Consider the following 16,045-nt stretch of genomic DNA (forward strand, 5'->3'; position numbering starts at 1 on the left):
GGGGGGAGGGCGTATAATTTAGGGCAGAGCCTCTGTCTCCAAGAAGGAAGTTACTATCCGTAAGTGCGCCTGCGCAACTTTCCCACGCCCTTGGGAGGATTTCAATCGATTCCGTCTGTCCTCGGCAGCCTTTCCTGCCTTCGGACAGCCATCTTGCCTGGAGCCTGGGAGAGTGAGAAGAGACAGAGAGAACGGAGAGACATTGGTCTCAGGGGCGCCCCGGGGGGCCTCAAGAGCCGGAGGCAGCCCCGGAGGTGGTCCTTGATCCCTGGCCCAGTTCTTGGACTCGAGAAGGAAAAGGGCGGGGGGAGGGTATGGGGAAAGATGGGTGGGGAATGCCAAGAAAAATTGCTCTGCGGGGGAGGAGTGTCGCTATAGCGACCAGGGATGGGCGGGGTGAGCTATGAATCACTGAGAGTCAGGGGGTGCTGCTCTGGGAGGGCTGTGGCGGTGACCATGGTAACGCCCTTTGCGGTGGGTGGGGTTTCTTGACGTCCCTGGGTATCAGGACTCGGTGTCTATGGCAACGGTTGCCTGGCGGAAGGGGTGGGACTAGGTTCTTGTCTAAAGCCCTGGGAAGCTGACATTCTAGTCCTTTGTCTTGCAGCCTCCCTCAGGCGGACACGCCGGAGAAGGTGTCCAGAAGCTGGGGAATGGCCGCGGTGTGGCAGCAAGTCTTAGCAGTGGATGCAAGGTGAGGCCCGGGGTCGGAGCCCATGGGAACGGAAGTGTGTGGTGCATGCGCAATGGCGATGACTGAGGCTGGGTGGAGAATGCGTCTTCTGAGGCTGCGTAAGCATGCTGGAGGTAATTGTGTGCTGTGGCATTGTGGGGGCATGCAGACAGGACCTTAAAGAGCATGCTTGGGGAAAAAAAAAAATTCTGTCATGTGTGAGCATGCGCAAAGAGGCTACTTTACTAGAGTCTTTGGAAGACAGATGGAGCTCAGGCTGGCGACATCCTGCCCCCTCATCATTAACCCCTGAGACTTCTCTTACCATCATCACTTCCCCAGTCTGGATGCATCACTCCCCAGATTGACCCTGTCACTATCCCACACTGACCCCTATCATTGTCTCCCCCAACCTCCATCACCATGCCAGTCTGACTTTTATGTTAGATTGACCCCTGTTACTGTCTGCACTGACTCAGTCACCCCACACCTCAGCAAAGCTGCAGACTGACTCCATCTTCCCTACAGTGACCTCATCACCATGCCAGAATGATGCCTATTATTACTTCAGAATCACCCCCATCATAGCGCCAGAGGGACGCCATCACTACTACAGCTTGATACTGATAATTCTTGCCACTTGGACCCCAACCACTGCCACACACTTCATTCTCCTTCCCTGTCCCCTGAGCCGATTAATTACCCTCTGTCCTGTGCCTGCTGCCCGCTCTACCTCCCACCTTGGCAGGTACAACGCGTACCGCACGCCAACCTTTCCACAGTTCCGGACACAGTACATCCGGCGGCGCAGCCAGCTGCTGCGAGAGAATGCCAAGGCTGGGCACCCCCCAGCACTGCGTCGACAGTACCTGAGGCTTCGTGGGCAGTTGTTGGGCCAACGTTACGGACCCCTCTCTGAGCCAGGCAGTGCTCGTGCGTATAGCAACAGCATCGTCCGCAGCAGCCGCACGACCCTTGACCGCATGGAGGTGAGCGCCTTGCCATGCTTCACGCACTATTTTAGGATCAGCAGGAGACAAGAAGAGAATATATAAGATCGTCAACAAGTAGATAACAAGATAAACAGGTAATAAGCAAGGTAAATTGATCAGTAAACAAATAGCTAACAAGATAAATAAATACCAGGCCTGATAGTGTGGGAAACGATAAGGAAAAATGAAGCAAAATAAGGGGATTAAAAAAACAAAACAAAACAACTACTAGTATTGGGGTTCTGGTGTGGTGCTGTAGGATAAGCACTGGACTGCTCCCACAAGGTTGGTGGTTTAAAGCCACCAGCCACTCTTCAGAAACACGATTCTTCAGATACACTATGAGTCGGAACCAACTTGAGGGCACTAATAGCAACAACAGTGTGGATGGGAGAGGTAGAATTAAGCCATTTTTGATGTCATTTATCAGGGAAGACCTCTCTGAGGAGGTGACAGTTGAGCTGAAACGTAAATGAAATGGGAAGTGAGCTGAGTGATTTTCTTGGGAAACTGTCCATTCTTTGTTCAGAGGGCACTTATTGAGCATCTACACAGTGGGGCAAGGGTGGAAGCAGGAAAGTCAGTGACAAGACCACTGCACTAGTCCAGGTAAGCACTGAGGGTGGTAAGATGTGGAAATGCTGAGAAAAGATTTGATTTGAAGTATGTTTTGAAAGCATTGGACTTAAAGCCTTGAGGGCTGTTTTCAAGATGCTCCTACCCTGACCCTCTCTGCTATAGGACTTTGAGGATGATCCTCGAGCTCTAGGGGCTCGTGGGCACCGCCGTTCTGTCAGCCGAGGCTCCTACCAGTTGCAGGCCCAGATGAATCGTGCTGTCTATGAGGACAGGTATGCACCAAAGGCGGCTGAGGAGTGGGGAACTCATGATGAGGAGAGGGGCCATTGAGCAATGACAGGTCGGACACTCATGCCTACCTCCTGTTACCCTCCATTCCTGTTGGGGCTCAGGCCTCCTGGTAGTGTGGTTCCCACATCAGCAGCAGAGGCAAGTCGGGCCATGGCTGGAGACACATCACTGAGTGAGAACTACGCTTTTGCCGGCATGTACCATGTCTTTGACCAGCATGTGGACGAGGCAGGTGAGCTAGTAGTGGTTGGTGGGTCCCATCACTAAATTTTTGCCCAAACTGACAGTCACCCAGTGCATCCCTTTCTGCAATGTATAGCTTCTGGCATATCTCAGAAGAAGGAATTATAATTCATAAATCTGTTTGCAAATGGAAAAGCCCTCTGCAAAGTGATTTATAAAATCTTGAGTCTTCTGTATACTGTGTTGTTGTTGTTAGGTGTCATCGAGTCGATTCTGACTCATAGCAACCCTACGTACAATAGAATGAAATACTGCTCCATCCTCACAATCGTTCCCGTGTTTGAGCGCATCATTGCCTCCTTATAACATGCCAGGAGGGACTTGAGACAGAAGCTTGCCATTCTTTCTCCTAAGAAGCATTCTGGCTAGGACTTCAAAGATAGATATATTTGTTCTTCTGGAAGTCTGTCATATATTTAATATTCTTCACCAACACCATAATGCAAAAGCATCAATTCTTCTTTGGACTTGCTTATTGATTGTCCAGCTTTTGAATGCATAGGATGCAGTTGAAAATACCATGGCTTGGCCCAAGTACACCGTAGTCCTTAGAGTGACAGCTTGCTTTTTAACACTTTGAAGAAGTCTTTTGCAGCGGAAATGCCCAATGTTTAATTTCTTGATTGCTGTCCCCATGAGCATTGATTGTTGGGTACAAGTGACATGAAATCCTTGACAACTTCAGCATGTTTTTCTTTTATCATGGTGTTTATTGATTCAATTGTGAGGATTTAAAAAAAAAAAACTTTTTAATTGTGAAGTTGTGAGGAGTTTTGTTTTCTTTATGTTGAGGAGTAATTCATACTGAAGGCTGTAGTGCTGATTTTCATCAGTAAGTGCTTCGAGTGCTCTTCCTTTCAACAAAGCACAGTTGTGTTAGCTACGTGTTAACAATTGTCTGTCTCCAATCTTGATGCTGGGTTGCTCTTCATATAGTTCAGCTTCTCACCTTATTCGTAGAGCATACAGATTGAATAACTATGGTGAAAAGCTACAGCTTTGATGCACACCTTCCCTGATTTTAATCCCTTTGTTCTGTTTGAATGATGTATCTTGGTCTCTGTATGGGTTCTGCATGAGCATAAGTAAGTGTTCTGGAACTGGCATTCTTCACAATTGTATTCATGTTTTTTTTTTTTTTTTTATCTAAATAGTTGAATACCTCTTCTTAGTCAATAAAACAAAGACTGTCTAGTAGTCTCTCTTTTCAGCCAAGATCCACTTGACATTAGCAGTGATATCCTTCACCCCATGTTCTCTTATGAATCTGACTTGAATGTCTGATAGTTCCGTCAATGTAACCATTTTTTGGAATTTCTTCAGTAAAATTTTACTGGCATGTGTAATTAATATTGTCTGATAATTTCCACATTCTGTGGGATCACCCTTCTTGACAATGGATACAAACATGGATCTATTCCACTTAGTTGGCCAGGTAGCTGTCTTCCAAATTTCACTCCATAAATAAGTAAGTGAGTACTTTACAGTGTTACATCCATTTGTTGAAATATCTCAGTTGGTATTCTGTCAGTTTCAGGAGTCTGTTTTTTTGCCAGTGACCTCAGTGAAAGTTGAACTTCCTTCGGTACCATCAGTTTTCGATCATAAACTCCTTCCTGAAATGTTTGAATGTTGACCAATTCTTTTTGGTACAGTGATTTTATGTATTCCTTCCATCTTTTGGTGCTTCCCACATCATTCTGTATTTTTCCCATAGAATCCTCGAGGCTTGAATTTTTTCATTGGTTCTTTCAGCTTTAGAAATGCCTGGTTTTCTAACTCCAGGTCCTTGCAGATTTCATTATAATACTCGTCTTTGTCTTTTCAAGGTGCCCTTTGAAGTCTTCCGTTCAGCTCTTTTACTTCATCATTTCTTCCATTTGCTTTGGATACTCTACATTTAAGAGCAAATTTCTCATTCTCTTCTGACATCCATTTTGGTCTTTTCCTTCTTTCTTATCTTTTTAATGACCCTTTGCTTTCTTCATGTATGATGTCCCTGATGTCATTCCACAACTTGTTTTGTCTTTGGTCATTAGTGTCCAGTGCATCAAATCTATTCTCGCAATAATCTCTAAATTCAGGTGGGATATACTCAAGTTTGTACTTTGGCTGTCATGGATTTGTTTTAATTTTCTTCAGCTTCAACTTTAACTTGTATACCATATATTGTAAAAGGCCTCATAAGCTTGAAAAAGTGGTTTGCCAAGGGCTTCCTGGGTTTATGAGGTGCTTGGAAGAGTTTAAAGCCTTTGCTTTTACGAGTTTAAATCCTCGTCAAGGCAGAGTAGATTGCAGAGTGCTAAGCTTTTTGCAGGCTGCCTTCGTGAGTTTGTACAGTTCTTGCTGTTACATAGTTGTCCTGGTGGCACCATGGTTAAGTGCTTTGTTGCTAACCTAAACGTCAGCAGTTTGAGCCCACTGGCCGCTCCATGGGAGAAAGATGTGGCAGTTTGCTTCTCTAAGCATTTCAACCTTGGAAACCCCATGGGGCAGTTCTACTCTCTCCTATAGTGTTGCTATGAGTTAGAATTGACTCGACGACAGGTTTGGTGTGTGTCGCTAAGATGTGGGAGTTTGTCTACGTTGTATAAAACTTTTGCAGTTCATAACACACCTGATGTAATACAGGAGGTATTGGGCAGAGGATCTTGTGCAGTTACAACTCCCTTAACCATCCAAGGGAAACCCTTTGGTGAGGCTCCTTCACCTCATGCAGTGGGCCCCAGCCATGGCACACACGTTCATACCTTTTAAACGAAAGCATCCAGTGAGTATGCTGACTCCCACCAATGACTCCTTGGCATTGCAGTCCCAAGGGTGCGCTTCGCCAATGATGACCGGCACCGCCTAGCCTGCTGCTCACTCGATGGCAGTATCTCACTGTGCCAGCTGGTGCCCGCCCCACCTACCGTGCTCCGTGTGCTGCGGGGCCATACCCGTGGTGTCTCCGACTTTGCTTGGTCCCTCTCCAATGACATCCTCGTGTCCACTTCGCTCGATGGCACCATGCGTATCTGGGCCTCTGAGGATGGCCGCTGCATCCGTGAGATCCCTGACTCTGACGGCGCTGAACTGCTCTGCTGCACCTTCCAGCCTGTCAATAACAACCTCACTGTGGTCAGACTCCAGGGCACCCGGCCCCAGGGGCGGGAATTCGGGCGTAGAGGCGTGGGGTGGAGGGCTGTCCATAGGAATCAGTAGAATAAGGGGTACTACCTAGGGGCAGGATTGTGGGTTTCAGATCCCTCCAGTCCTATTGGTAGTGGTCCTACTGTGTTCAAATTTAAGAGAGAAATGGGTCAAAGTCCAGGGGGGCATGATTATTAATTTGGGATGACCTCACTGTGGTAGACTCCAGGGTGGGGGAGATGGTCAGTGGGTAACTTCTGACTGTGTGCAGAGCGTACTGGTTGAACAGCAGGACTGAGCCAGAGACCCTGTCTGGTCTTAGCTGCAGCAGCCCCACTGTGGTTAGACTCTGACATGCCTCGAGGTGGAAAGTACAGGAGGAGCTGGCCAAGAGTGAGCTTACAGTCTTGTTGTTATGTGCCATGGAGTCAGTTCAGTCTAGGACCCTTTCTATTTCAGCAGCAGCAATCCCACTATAGTCAAGGCTCTATGAAGCAGAGGAATGATACGAATAGAATAGGTCTGAAACAGCCCTGTGATGCTCGGCCCACAGAGGGAATTAGCTAAGGGACAGCATTATAGATCTGAGACTCTTTCGGTTTCCTGAGCGGCTGCGCTACTTTCATCAGATTGCAAGAGGGGCTGGCTAAGGAAGAGGAATATGGGCTTCAGTCACTTCCTAGTCTATCTGCTGCATCCCCATTGTGATTAGACTCCAGTAGATATCAGTGAGCAATAGGATCATGGGCCATTGACCTTTTTAATTCCATCAGTGGTTAGGTTCAAGGAGGAACTGGCTGGGAGCAGGATGATGGTATGTGGGTACCACTCACAGGTGGGGAATGCCAAACACAACGTTCATGTCATGAACATCTCCACGGGCAAGAAAGTGAAGGGTGGCTCCAGCAAGCTGACAGGCCGTGTCCTCGCTCTTTCCTTTGATGCCCCTGGCCGGCTGCTCTGGGCAGGTGATGACCGCGGCAGTGTTTTCTCCTTCCTCTTCGATATGGCCACAGGTAGGCAGGCCACAGGTTGCTCACCCCTCTGTCCTCTCAGTGCATAGTCCCTGCCCTTACCCTTGATGTCCTCTCCCTTCATTGCTGCAGGGAAGCTGACAAAAGCCAAGCGTCTGGTGGTGCATGAGGGCAGCCCTGTGACCAGCATCTCTGCCCGCTCCTGGGTCAGCCGCGAAGCTCGGGACCCCTCGCTGCTCATCAATGCTTGTCTCAACAAGCTACTGCTCTACAGGTGGGTCTGCCTGTCAGAGCGCCCTAGGGATGGAGCACCTGCCTCTGTCAGCTCCTTTACAAACCTTTCTCTTCCATCAGACTAGAGGTACCTAAGGACGGAGAGTTTGTCTTCCCCATCAAATTATTCTCACTGAGGGTTGAGGTCTGATCTCATCATCATAATGATATCAATAGTTATTGTTATTGTTAAATGTCATCAAGTCAGTTCTGGCTCATAGTGACCCATGTTTATCAAACAGCACTGTACCAGGACTCCAAGTAGTACTTTATGGTAATTCTTGGAAGTTAACTATTAAGTTGATTCCAACTCATGGCAACCCTAGATGTGTGGAGAGTAGATTCGCTCCATAGGGCCTTCAAGAGTGACCTTTCAGAAGAAGATTGCCAAGCCTGTCTTCTGAGGCACCTCTGGATGGGTTGAAATGCCAACTTTTTGGCTAACAGTCAAACATTTAGCAACTTACACCACCCAGGAACTCAATAATAATAATAATCATAGGAATATGAATAATAGCACTAGCGGTAGTAATAGTAATAACTGACACTTACATAGCAATTGCTATGGCCTGGCTTGCTTTGAATCACTTTGTATCTAATGCCTTGCTTAATCCTCACAACAACCCTCTGAAGTAATTAAGTAGGTACTGTTATCTGTTATCTCCATTTTACAGATAAGCAAACTGAGGCATAAAATGGAGTCATCCTTAGAGCAGTGGCTCTGTTCTCATCAGACCAGTGTGCCTGGAGGATAGTGGTCTGTTTTCTTCCTTTTATTTTGGGGGTTTAACTTATCTTTCATTTGGTTTAATGTCTCCATTCACATCTGTCATATTACCCCAATGCAGTTTTCAACATGGGCTGTGCATTGGAATGACCTAAAAGAACTTAAAAAAAAAAAATGAATGCCCAGACCTCGCTCCAGGCCAACGATTACAGAAACTCTGGGCATTGGTAGTTGAAAGTTCCCCAAGTGAGTCTAATGTCCCCTCAAGTCTAAAAACCACTGCCCAGCAGGATGTTTCTTATTTTAAAAATGTTTTCTTGAGGTATGTAAAAACCAGTACAAGCTGCCATTGAGTTGATTCCTACTCATGGCAATTCCATATATGTCAAAGTAAAGCTGTGCTCCATGGGATTTTCATTAGCTGATCTTTCGGATGTAGATCACCAGGCTTTTCTTCCAAGGCACCTTTGGGTGGACTCAAACCTCCAACCTTGTAGTTAGCAATTGCCTGCATCACCCTGGAGCTCCTTTGAGATATGTTTTATTTACAAGGGTAAGTCAGAAAGTATAGCTACCAGGGCTTCAATTCATACATTCACAAGCTTAATCCAAACCAAACGTATTTAAAAATGTCTCTGCAGTCCGTGGATGACCGCAGGCAAGTTTTCTCAGTTAATGTACTTGTCTTAGTCTCATTAGGGTGTCCTCAGAAAGAAAGTCCAATCACAACAGTGGCTTCTGAGGAGGTCTGCTGGGCCAGAGTCAGCTCGGAAAATTTTGGCTACTATTTTCCAGATCCTAAAGGAACGATCATGATAGGGGAGTGCGGTGGCCCCACAGAATAAGCACTACTCTGCAAACCACATGGTTGGTGATTCAAGGCCACCAGTCACTCCACAGGAGAAAGATGAGGCTTTCTGCTCCCACAAAGATTTACAGAAACCTCTGCAGGGTCTCTATGAGTCGGAACCCACTTGATGGTACTTCACAACAGCAACAACAATCTTGATAGATTTACTCAAAGGACATAGGACCATCATGGAGGTTCGTTAGGAATAAGTTTTAAGAAAATGGAAAACTTTATTGGTGAGAAAAAGGCCAGAAAAGTTGCACAGAGAAATTTTTTTTCCCATCACGATGGTCCACTACAGTCTTCAAGGGCAGCAAGGGCTGTCCTACGAGAATTTGGTTGGGAAACCTTACTCCAGTTTCCCTACAGCCTTGCTCCTGCCCTTTCAGATTTCATTTTGTTCCCCAAACTCAAAAGAACACTAAGAGGAATACAATTTTTGAGATGGTATAAATCAAAGCATGTAGAATTCTTTGGAGAAGGGTTAGAGATGGAAACACCACCTTTAGAAGTGTACAGACCTAGATGGAGGCTATGGTAAGAAACAGTAGCTCTACATTTTGGTATTTTTGTTTAATAAAGGTTTCTATGACTTCATAGCAATATTCTTTTAAAAAATATTTATTTATTGAGAATTGAGTGAAAGTTTACAGAGCAGATCATCAGTCCCTCATTCAACAAATCATACACTTCATTACCATAATTGCAATCCCCTCTGTGTACCATCAGTCAGCAGTATTTACTTTTAGTCACTTTAACTATTGCATTCCTCCCTGTATCTCCCGCTGCCTTCATCTTTCCTCTGCTAACCTCCCTCTTGTTGTGTATTGCCTGCCTGTGTCTGGTTGGCCCAGGATCGGGCATTGTTTTGTTCTGCTGGGCATAAGGTCGCTCTGAGTCGGTACCGACTCGATGGCACTTAACAACAAAAACAACGGCACCTGTGAATAATTTCCACCACTCCCCTACCCCCTGTAACCATCAGATTGTTTCTTTTTAACAAGAAAACTTTTTTTTTTTTAAACTTTTTATGACATTGGTCTCATACAATATTTTTTCTTTTGTCATTGACTAATTTTGCTCAAGTGTATTGTCCTCCAGTTTCCACCATGTTGTGATGTGTTTCACAGATTAATCATTATTCCTCAGTGTTTTTTTAGTATCCTATTGTGTGTATGTACCACAATATGATGGGCATATACGCTGTCTATCTTTTTGGTATGTCTCTTGTAGACAGCAGATTGAGGGATCCTGTTTTCTTCTCCAGTCTATTCTCTATGTCTTTTGACGTTTAATCTATTTACATTCCATGTAATTATCAAAAGGTATAAATTGATTGCTATCATTTTATTGTGTGTTTTTTTATGGTGCTCCTGGATTCTTTGTTCGACATATTTTCAATACTGAGTTCATTTTGTTCATGGTTTTTTTTTTAAATTTTCATTTCTGTTGTGTTAATGTTTACTAAATCTGTCTGATCTTTTTTTTTTTTTGATGTGCCATGTGTATTATTTTTCTTTGAGGTTACCCTATAATTTATTAATTTTTCCCTGCTTAAAATAGTTTTATCTTGAAATCTACTTAACTTCCTTGCCATTTGGAAGTTCTGTATCTACACTATTCCCTCTTTTTCCTTTGTAGTTGACTTCATTATACACTGATCTGGATCCCTATTTTCAGTCCCGCAGGTTTCTTTTAATTTAAGTACTATATCTGGATTGAGTTCTGGATGGTGTTGTCATGTTGGTGATCTCAGGTGTATTGTCTGCTCTTGTTGGTTCTCAGTCCAAAGAACACCCTTTAGCATTTTTGGTAAAGTTGGTCTGATCATTACAAATTCCTTTAATCTCAGTTTATTAGGAAATGCCTAAATTTCACCATTATATTTGAGGAACAACTTTGCTGGGTCTATGATTCTTGGTTAGCAATTTTTTTCTTTCAGAGTTTTGTATATGCCATCCCATTGCCTTCTTGTGTGCATGGTTTCTGCTGAGAAATCAGAGCTTAGTCTTATTGGTTGTCCTTTGTAGGTAACTTTTCATTTTTCCTGAGCTGTATTCAGGATCCTTTCCTCGTTGGTGATTTTGGAAAGTTTGATTATGATATGTCTTGGTGATTTTCTTTTGGGATGTATCCTGGTTGGGGTACATTCAGCTTCCTGTATGCTCATCTTCTTGTTTTTCATGATAGTAAAGTTTACTTCTAACAACTCCTGGACAATTTTCTGTGTACTTTTTATTGTCTCTTCCTGTTCTGAAATTCCAGTCACCCAAGAGTTGTTCTGCTTCATGGTGTTCCACATAACTCTTAGGCTTTTTGCAGATTTTTCGTTCTTTTTTCTGATTGTTCATCTAGCATACTAGTATTATCTTTAAGTTCACTATTTCGCCTTCCATTGCTTCTCATTTTCTCCTTTGCCCTTTCAATGTATTGTCAATTTCTGAAATCAAAGTGTAAATCTTCTGGATTTCTAATTGCAGATTTTGTATTGTTTCAAAAATTGCGTTTATTTTGTCTGTTTGTTCTTAGAGTGTTTTCCTGAATTATTCTAAAATTATTTCTGTCTTCTTGCTTTCCTCGATCTTTCTGGCAGTCCATTGAAGGAACTAAAATACCATTCTTTTGAATAATTTTTCAGTTAGTTTCATTACTTTTTTTTCCTCACAAATGTTTTCTGTCTTTGTATCTTAGTCATTTGTTTGAGCCATTTTCTCTTGTTTTTTCATGTGAGCTAAAATTGTTTGTTGTTTCCGGGATATTATGGAATTTTCCTATTTTTAAAAACAGACAGTGTGGTTGTTGGACCCAGAGGGTAGAAATCTCTGTGGGGGGCTCCTGAAATTCAAGGAACTCATGAGGTGGTTATGGAAGGGATGTGACAACTGAGTTCCTGGCCTTAGAGGAAGTTCCTATTGGCCTCTCTGTTATCTGTGTTCACGGCTTTCAGTCCAGAAGCAGTTCATGGGGGCCCTTGATGGAGCTGGTTCAGTGTCAAGACCACAGGGAAGCTGGGGGCAGGGTGACTGGTTAAATGATAGCTGTGGTGGATTTGTGGGTTTTATACATCTTGAGCCAAGCCCACCTGAATCCAGGCACCAAAACAGTGCAGCCAACCCCCAACTCATACTGGCATGGCTCCCAATGAGGTATCTCCGAACTCCTGGAGAGCAGGGTCTGCGCTGGAGGTATGAAGGTAGGAGCTGGCCACACCTCTGGTCACCAAGGGAGCCTGGGGAGAAAGAAGAAATTGCATCTTTCCCGTCGCCCTCATGAATCTGCTCAGGCCTCCCTCTGCTGCCAAAACTGCTTTCAGGATGTAGAGCTGCATCTGACCAGCTGTTTGCCAGTCAGTCTTCCTCTCCTGCTGTCTCTGCTTGGCCTCTCCCAGCCACCTCTCTAACCTTTCTTAGGAAGTTCGGACTGCCAGAATGTTCATCTATGCCTCTTTATTTGGACTCTCTTATCTTTGTTGGGTATTCACTTTAACTCTTATATTCCTCCTTGTATCTTCTGCTAACTTCATCTTTCCTCTGCCAATCTCCCTCTTGTTGTACATTATTATCCCTATCACCCAAGTTAACGTGTGTACCTGGTGTGGCACTATAGGATAAACTTGGTGCTTCAAGCTCACCAGCCACTCCTTGGAAACCCTAGTCAGGGTCCCTGTGAGTCAGAATTAAACAGGATGGCACTTCACAACAACTCTCTCTCTCCAGGGAATAATTTTCCTTTCCCTCCCACCCCTGGTAGCCATCACAGAATGTTTCTTTTTGCAAGAAAACTTCAATTTTTGCAATGGTGATCTCATACAATATTTGTCCTTTTGTGATTGACTAATCTCACTCAGCATAATGTCCTCCAGGTTATGAGGTTTCCACAGATTTATTGTTATTCTTCAATGTTGTGTCGTATTCCGTTGTGTGCATGTACTAAGGTTTGTTTAACAATTCTGTTTGTTGATGGGCATTTAGGCTGGCTCCTTATTTTTGTTACTGTGAATAGTGCTGCAGTGAACGTGGAAGTGCAAATATCTATTCATCTCCTAGCTCTTTCTTTGTCAGGGTATTTACCAAGTAGAGAGATTGCTAAGGAGCGTAGGTAGCATCATGGAATACAATTGGGCTGCTAAACACGGAGTTAGAGTTCAAATCCATGAGCTGCTTCCTGGGAGAAAGATAAGGCTTTATGCTCCTGTAAAGATGTGTAACTCTATATGAGTCAGCACCAGCTTGATGGCATGTAGCATCTGTAGCAGAGACATTTCTGGGTTATCTCTATTTCCAACTGTCTGAGGAAGCACCATACCATTTCCCACAGTGGTTACACCATTTTGCAGTCCCACACCCTTGCCAACATTTGTTGTTTTCTATTTTGTTTTGTTTTTAAACTTTGATATCTCATTGTTTTGATCTGCATCTCTTTAGTGGCTAAGATGTAGGGTGGGCACACAAACCATGGGTCCCCCTTCTGGGACTGAGTCTGATGCTGCACCCTGACTTACTCTTTCATCCTGTCCTCAGAGTGGTGGACAATGTAGGGAGTCCTGGTGTGGCACTATGGGTAAATGCGCTGGATTGCGAAGTCAGTTTGAACCCCAAGGTTGGTGGTTCAAACTGACCAGCTGCTCCTGGGAAACCCTATACAGGGTCGCCATGAGTCAGAACCGACTTGACGGCACTTAACAACAACAACAGTGGTTACTGATCATGAATATTTTTTCATATGCATGTTGGCTGAAATATTTGTTCATGTCCTCTGCTCATTTAAAAATTGGATTATTTGTCTTCTTATTGAGGTGTTGAAGTGCTCTATTAATTTTAGACAGTAGCCCCTTGTCTGTCTGATACATCATTGCCAAAATTTCCCCTCAGTCTTTGGGTTCTCTTTTTCACTCTTTTGATGAAATCTTTTGATGCACAGATGCGTCTGATTTTTAGGAGATCCCAGTCACCTTTTTTGTCTTCTGTTTGTGTATTTTCAGTTACGCTTGATAGTGTTTTTATTCCATGTATCCGAGCCCCTATGTTTGTCCCTATTTTTTCATTGATGGTCTTTAATAGTTCTAGGTTTTCCATTTAGATCTTTAATCCATGTTGAGTTTGTTTTTGTATATGGTGTGAGATATGCCTTGTTTCATGCTTTTGCAAGTAAGTATTCAATTTTGCCAGCACCATTTGTTGAAGAGACTTATAGCAATACTTTTTAACTTACTCGGGTGTACATGATTCTGACTTTTAATGTAATCATACTCTTGCGTTCTTTGGCCTAGTTCCGCATCCTGTCATTTGTCTCCTACTTGCTCCTGCCGCGTCAGCCCTCTCCCTGCCACAGTAAAACATGTTCACAGCTGTGTGTATCTCTCTATACTTTGTTCCTGAGCAGATGCACATCTCCACACAGGTTTTCTTTACAGAGATGGGCTCCTTCTGTGTCCTTTTCCACATCTCGCTTTTCTCATCAGGTGATACGTTGTGGAAATCTCCCTGGACCATCTGCGATATAATTTTAGTTCATTCTTTTTAATGACTTTGTAATACTCCAAAAGTTCATGGGTGGCACAGTTAAGCACTCAAGTAATACCTGAGAGGTTGGTGGTTTGAATCCACTCAGAAGTGCCTTGGGAGACAAGTTTGGGGCTCTGTCTCCAAAAGATTCACAGTCTTGAAAACCCTATGGATCAGTTTTACCCTGAATACATAGGGTCACTGTGAGTCAGAAACTACTCAGCAACAAATAACAACAACCGTTATTCCACAGTGTAGGTGTACCAGTTTGTTCAGCCATTTATTTGTCTCTTCCTATCTTCACACTAGGATCTTTCAGAGACCCTTAGAAAGAAAAGCTAGTGAATTAAACTGCAGAGGCCTCCCGTTTGTGTCAACAGATATTGTTTCTGAACTGCCACTGACTCACACACCAGCCATACTTTGCAGGGTTTTGCAGTCACCTCCACATTGGATTTTGTGAATCTTGAAAAGAACTCAGATGTGGGGTGGGCACACAAACTATGGGTCCCCTCTTCTGGGGCTGAGTCTGATGCTGCATCCTGACTGACTCTTTCATCCTGTCCTCAGAGTGGTGGACAATGAAGGGACCCTGCAGTTGAAGAGAAGCTTCCCCATTGAACAGAGCTCACACCCCGTGCGCAGCATCTTCTGTCCCCTTATGTCCTTCCGCCAGGGCGCCTGTGTGGGTGAGTCCCACAGGGTTTGGGTAGCTGGGAAGGGGCAGGGACCAGGGCTGATAATGGATCTGGCCTCAGACACTGAGACAACCTGATGCCCTGACATTTTGGGCCTCATGCCCCAGCAACATCAAATTCCTATATGACTCAGAGAATCCACAGTTTGAGCAATGTAGCCCTCTTAATAGCTCAGAAAACTTACAACCTGAGATACAGATCCCCAAAGAGCTCAGATCCCTCACACAGTGGACTCAGAACCAAGACATTTAGGTGACTAAGGCTACAGACCTCCAAACCACTGTGGGACCCCCACACCTTACACTGAGTCTTTTGACACCTTAGAGACGTCACACCCAGGTTTCCCCAAGACCTTCTGATTCCCTCTCCTTCTCATTTGGGCAGTGACGGGTAGTGAGGACATGTGTGTGCACTTCTTTGATGTGGAGCGGGCAGCCAAGGCTGCTGTCAACAAGCTTCAGGGTCACAGTGCACCTGTGCTTGATGTCAGCTTCAACTGCGATGAGAGCCTGCTAGCTTCCAGTGATGCCAACGGCATGGTCATCGTCTGGAGGCGTGAGCAGAAATAGGGTCCTTTCGGCCCTGCCACCATCTCCCTTCTCACCTCCCTCCCCCGTTACCCCAGCCTTGCATTTGTAAATAAACTCTCCCCTGGTTGTGCTGATGGCTGACTCCTAAGTCTGCTAGTTTTGGGGATGGAACGGGATTCATTTTATCATTCATTCATTTATTCAGCAAGCATTTATTGAATGTCTGCTGTGTTACAAGCACTGTTTGAAGTACTTTGCACAGTCATGCATTCAGCAAATCTTATTGAGTAATAAATAATAAAGATCCCAGTGTTGGGTAGTACCACAGGGGTTTCATCATATTGGCCTGCGAGACTGCTGGTTCCTCATGGAAGCCTCTTCCGAGCCTATCTCTGCATTTGGTTGTCCCCAACAAGCAATGAGCAGAGTTGTTGAATACTTGGAATGCCAAACTGATATAGGAACAACCATGTTAGAGGGTCCCGCTGTGGCGTGGAGATGATGGGGAATCTCCATTCCCAGAGAAACCCTCAAACCACCCTATCTCCTAACCTAGGACCCAAATTCAAGCCTTGGGAC

At 44.6% G+C, this 16,045-nt stretch overlaps 1 protein-coding gene across 1 annotated transcript; it reads left to right on the top strand.

The window, feature by feature from the left end:
* The first annotated feature begins 653 nt into the window (after positions 1 to 653).
* WDR13 (WD repeat domain 13) lies at positions 654 to 15,600 on the top strand. The gene is made up of 9 exons (XM_006876652.1): positions 654 to 694; positions 1,422 to 1,662; positions 2,407 to 2,516; positions 2,637 to 2,767; positions 5,591 to 5,898; positions 6,746 to 6,926; positions 7,017 to 7,158; positions 14,809 to 14,927; positions 15,321 to 15,600. The coding sequence occupies exons 1-9, from the start codon at positions 654 to 656 to the stop codon at positions 15,503 to 15,505; spliced, it is 1,458 nt and encodes a 485-aa protein (XP_006876714.1). The 3' UTR covers positions 15,506 to 15,600.
* Positions 15,601 to 16,045: the final 445 nt, after the last annotated feature.

Source organism: Chrysochloris asiatica, unplaced genomic scaffold (assembly GCF_000296735.1).
Source record: "Chrysochloris asiatica unplaced genomic scaffold, ChrAsi1.0 scaffold00404, whole genome shotgun sequence".
Lineage (NCBI taxonomy): Eukaryota > Metazoa > Chordata > Mammalia > Afrosoricida > Chrysochloridae > Chrysochloris > Chrysochloris asiatica.

Coding starts and splice junctions, on each gene's coding strand:
- WDR13 (XM_006876652.1), top strand. CDS start 654: ATGGCCGCGGTGTGGCAGCAAGTCTTAGCAGTGGATGCAAG. Junction 1,663..2,406: donor CGACCCTTGACCGCATGGAG/GTGAGCGCCTTG, acceptor TCTCTGCTATAG/GACTTTGAGGATGATCCTCG. Junction 2,768..5,590: donor CCAGCATGTGGACGAGGCAG/GTGAGCTAGTAG, acceptor TTGGCATTGCAG/TCCCAAGGGTGCGCTTCGCC.